Genomic DNA, 5086 nt, shown 5'->3' with positions numbered 1-5086 from the left:
ATCACTCCTCTGCTCAAAATACGGGTCATGTTGAGCGAGATCTCGCGCAATTTCGAGGAAGAGGCTTTTCTGCATGCGGAATCGCCTCCGGAAGTGGCTGTCGTCGTACGTGGGGGAAGCGTCGAAGTAGTCTGCACGCAGTAGCCTGTCGAACTCAGCTCGGCCCCTATGGATGTTGGCTCGTTTCCCACGACGAGAGCCTCGTCGTTGCCGTGCTCGTGCCAAGTCGTGTTGCACTTGGGACTGCATCACGAGGGCGACGACGACATCAGCGTCCCAGTCGCTGTCGCTGTCGCCGTCAGAGCCCCACGCAAACGTCTCCATCTGTGCTCGAAATGGTGACTCAACTTGGCGATTTGTGTGTGCGGTGCGAAATCCAGTGACGGATATTGGAGTCGATTTTATTGGCACCGGTGCAGATGCTGTAAACCATATCGCCAACAAAGGTTCGTTATTGCGGGGAACTACTGTACGAGTAAACGACCCCTGCCTGGTTGATGCCCAATACCTGTTCACGTAATACAGTAGTCCCCCAAGGTTTGCGAACTGGTATAAATTAATACCTTGCTCAACTTAATCAATATCTGCATCCAATGGTCTCTTAAAATGAATTCTTGTTTGTTCTTTGTTTCTTTAATTGCCTTCAGAAACGTATATTCTTGAAGTGTTGCAAAACTTGGGGGATCACTGTACCTCTGATAAATCCATTCTACATAATCTTGTGAATTTGGGATCGTCGGCGATGTGTGACGAGGAAACATCAAACTGTGCAATCGACGAGCAACTCTTGCCTTGATAACATCCTCCCCGGCACCATGGTCAATTTTCGGCGTAATGCGCAACCAACCTGGACTCGGCCACCGTGTCGAAAGCAACCACAAGTGCACATTCATCGCAATGGTACCACACACGGCCAGGTCCCGTCGACTGAGCGGGAGCATGTGTGCCGCACATATTCCGTCAAGGTCTTAGGATCCTTTTCCCTGATGGCGGCATACCACCACACGAAAGCAAGACACGGGGATTACTGGAACAGCACGGGATGAGAAGTTGTAGGCGACAGACGTCAACATGCAAGTACAAATTCGGAGAATCAACATGTTGCAAAACCACTGATGTCTACCAAATTCAACGAGTGGGGCAAGTGGCTGGATTTAGCGGACACGGACACCAGAGGTGACGCCATCCTTCGCGGTGGCGGACGACAGCTTGGACTTGAGGTAGCAAATGCCATGGTAGTGCGAGTACCCGGCGCAGTTGTCATTGGTCAAGCACAAGCTGCAGCAGTCTTCCGCATCGGCAGGAATGCGAGCAATGTCGTTGCCGTAGTAGTCCGTGTTGGGCTGAGGCTTCTCGCACGAGCCGACGGGATTCTTGACCTTGGCAGCCTTGGCTCCCCAGTAAGGAGCAGTCGCGCCCGCCTTCCACTTCAAGAAACACGTGCCGTCGTTCCAAGGAGTCCACACATACGCGACGCAGCCAAGAGTCTTCGAGCAGTCGTCGCAGCAGTCTTCGTGGTTTTGGCGTTGTGTCGACTTGATGTCGTTGCCAAAGTAGTCGATACCGTCCACGGCCTTTTCGCACACACTCGGCTTGACGGTGGTAGGTGCTGGCGTCGCCATGGTCGTGGTGGGCTTGGGGGTGATGCTGGTGGGGCAAGGAGTAGTAGTAGGGGCCGACGTGGGCTTGGGGGTGATGCTGGTGGGGCAAGGAGTAGTTGTGGGGGCCGACGTGGGCTGGGGAGTCGGGGCGACGGTGGTGGGCACCTTGGTAGGTGTGTCGTTCAACTTACCATCGCGCAAGATCGTGCCGACGTTTACCCGGCCAAAACCGTATCGGTTGTTGGGCCACGAGGCATCCGACGTACCATTGCAGTTGGGGGCGCCCGGGGCACGGACAGTGCCGTTCTTAAAGTACCAGAATTCTGGTTCAGGTTTGAGAACTTCGTCACGGTCCGCGGTCTTGGTCAAGTAGTTGTAGATTTCGTCGTAGGTCAAGTCAGATTGAGCGCTCTTCAACAAAGCGACGACACCAGCAATGTGGGGAGCGGCCATCGACGTCCCGGCCATTTCGAGGTACCCATCCAATTTGAGAGCATCGGCCGATCGGGTGTAGAAACCAGGGGCCGAAATGTCGGGCTTGACGAGGGTGACGGTCTTGTTCTGGTAGTCTGTGTAGTGCACGACACCTTTGGAACTGAAGAATGCCAACTGGGTCGGGTCATTTTCATACGAACCGATCGCACCGACTGAAATGACGCGCGAATACATGCCGGGGTTCCCCGTCGTGGCGCAGGCAGGGCCCGAGTTCCCGTTCGAGAACACAGGGGTGATGCCGGCGGCGCGCCAAGACGAGATCATGCCTTCGTAGACTGGATTGTACCCGCGGTTGGAGCCCCACGAGTTGTTGATGACGTCCGCACCGAGCTTGCATTCAGGGTGCGTGCCATCGAGGCGAGTGGGGCACAGCATGAATTGACCGCACTCCATCAACGCTTCCGACGACCCCGAGTTGATGTACAGCCCCATGCACGAGATCCATTGGGCCTCCGGGGCGACACCGATGCCGTTGCCACCAACCATGGTACCGATGGTATGAGTGCCATGTTGGGCCGAGTCGACGGGAAACTCAATGGCTGTGCCATTGTACGGGTTGAACCATCCCTTGTTCGAACGCCAATTGTTCTTGATGGCTTCGTGGCGGTACTCGGCACCGGTGTCAATGGAGCCGACGACGACGCCCTTGCCCTTGAAGTACTTCCAGATGGCGGGGGCACCGATCGTGCTGATGCCCCACTGCGGCACCGTCGAGTTGACGTCGCCTTGGATCGACGAGCCTTCCTTCACAATGGGGGAAATCAAGTGCACATCATCAGGCGTTTGGATAGTCTTGACGGCAGGAAGTCGGGACACTTCTTCAACCTGGGCTTTGGTTAAACCACGGCAGACGGCGGCGGATGCAATCCAGTAGTGCTTGCAGTTGCCCGAGTCAAGCACCGTCGCGGATTCGGTTTTCATCTTGACGGAGTGCGCGGTCAAGCGGTCGAACACAGCCTGGCGGCGGTCTTGGGGTGCAGCTTCCTGCACGCTGTCCAAGTTGGGGCCAACGAACCCGATCAACACATCAGTTGTGTCGCTCACTTCCAATGACCGCAAGACGTCGACAGACACCTTGGCCTTGGCCGTGGCGATCGACAACACAGCGGCGGTGACTTTCATGGCGAAAAGTAAATCCGAGAATGGCGCGGCCCTGCTGGCCGCCAGGTCGCTTGTGCACCAGCATCATCCGCGCAACATCAAGGTTGCACCGGTCTGATCCGGTCGGCACGGCGCACCCAATATCGCCGAGGCACCCATCGGATGGATCCCATTGCCGGTGGCTCATCTGAACCGAATGGGATATTTCCTAGTCAGAATACAGTACAGGCATCGCGCCACGGAGCCGACCACTTGGATTCGGATCTTTCCCCAGTGCATTGGCCCGGCTCACGCAACGTCAGTCCCTGACGATTGGGTGTACGGTACGTTCCAATACGAACCAAAAGAAAAATAGTACATCCGTACGTACTGGATAACCATTTCTCATGAATCAAGCGGGAACCGAGGTGTAGTGGCTTTGAGTATCGAGGCCAGGTTGGTCCCTTGAATTTTGTATGACCGCGCTGGCACAGGTGCAATTATTACTCGCGCTGTGGGGTTATCAAATGTTTGAGAGCTCCGTGTTTTGATCGTTGGACCGACTCATTGCATACCATCCATCATGGGCCGTCAACTGCATCCGTGACAAGCGGAGGACCTGACGAGAATCAGCAAAACAGACAATTTATGCTTGTCGTTGACGTGGCGTCGTCCGGATACCCGTCCAATATTCGGATATGCCCAACACACAACAGAGAGCGGTTTCATCCACGTGTGTACGCAATTGCAAGCGATCGGGCGCTGGCAAGATCGCCGTCCCGACTGCCGCGGAGCCTGGATGAGATATTTCGCGGGCTTTACGAACGTACTATCTCTGGCCTCGAGGCGACCCTTCAGGTGATATCCCCGCATATCCTTGTGCATACAGGAAAGTGATCTGCCAAAACGTGGATGGAATTGAAAATGGTGCTCTTGGCTGCACTCTGGTGTGACTGCGGCGTATTTTGAGAAGGTAACGCACAAACCCGCCGTCTGTCCGACGTCATCCTTCGCGACCACACGCCCATCGACCCCATGTGGAAAACGAACATCCAACTCGCAAGTGTGTCGGTGATCGTGGCGTTTGCGGGAGTCCCTCACACTGCCACGCATGTTCCTCAGCTTTGTCTTTTTCAACGGGTATACCAAATTTACATGGGGCGTCGTGTGGCTGCAAGCGTGCGGCGATCTCTTCGTGTCTGCCGTCGTTTGGTACTCGGACAACGGCGTCAAGAACGTTGGCACGGCGTTTTCACTCGTCTTAGGCTGCGTGCTGTCCAACTACCTGTTTGACGACCAACTATCGCCGATGTTTTTTGTGGGTGTCGCAATGGTGGTGCTATCTGTATATGTGTACGGCGGTGCGAGGCTCCATGGCGGGCAAAGTTCGTCCAATATAGGCATTCAACGAGGCGCTGTCTGCCACCCACGAAAATGCAGTTGCGATAGAGTGGCGGTCGCTCTGAACCAGCGGACAACATCTCTTTGTATGGATGCAAAGTACGTATGTGCTGTTCCGCAGGTCTCGGTGTGAGGTTGTGTATCATTTATTGGAATAACTTGTGTATGGAAAACTCTGCAAATCCGACACTATCATCTGATTGGTCAATTTCGAGTAAAGTTGCACGTGTAAAGTATTCCCCAAGTTACAATATCACCTTGCAACCTCGCCACGGTCAGCGACCGGCGCAGAGTCGTTCAGGTCGAATACCTGCACGAACGGGACTCATTGCTGGTACACGATCGCGTTGTTGGTCGGTGCGTTGGTCATATTTGTCGTGGGCGTGAACGAGAGACCGAACCAAGCGAACAACGAGTCGGACGACGTGACACGAACGCACGCTGACTTGCCAACGAGGACGCTTTGCATCGACAGGGGCCCGTTGCCCAGACGAACAGACAGAGTCGAT

The 5086-nt window shown here is 55.0% G+C and overlaps 2 protein-coding genes across 2 annotated transcripts; one reads left to right on the top strand and one right to left on the bottom strand.

Annotated features, from left to right (window-relative positions):
* Positions 1-1084: 1084 nt before the first annotated feature.
* Positions 1085-3262, bottom strand: H310_09512 (hypothetical protein). Its single transcript, XM_008875603.1, has one exon. The coding sequence runs from the start codon at positions 3216-3218 to the stop codon at positions 1155-1157; it is 2064 nt and encodes a 687-aa protein (XP_008873825.1). The 5' UTR covers positions 3219-3262; the 3' UTR covers positions 1085-1154.
* A 644-nt stretch (positions 3263-3906) lies between these two features.
* Positions 3907-4642, top strand: H310_09511 (hypothetical protein; the record flags this gene model as incomplete). Its single annotated transcript, XM_008875602.1, has 2 exons — positions 3907-4521; positions 4577-4642. The coding sequence occupies exons 1-2, from the start codon at positions 4288-4290 to the stop codon at positions 4640-4642; spliced, it is 300 nt and encodes a 99-aa protein (XP_008873824.1). The 5' UTR covers positions 3907-4287.
* Between the last annotated feature and the right edge of the window lie 444 nt (positions 4643-5086).

Source organism: Aphanomyces invadans (assembly GCF_000520115.1).
Source record: "Aphanomyces invadans strain NJM9701 unplaced genomic scaffold supercont1.21, whole genome shotgun sequence".
In the NCBI taxonomy this organism is placed as follows: Eukaryota; Oomycota; class Saprolegniomycetes; order Saprolegniales; family Verrucalvaceae; genus Aphanomyces; species Aphanomyces invadans.
This window is presented reverse-complemented; position numbering and strand designations above follow the sequence as displayed.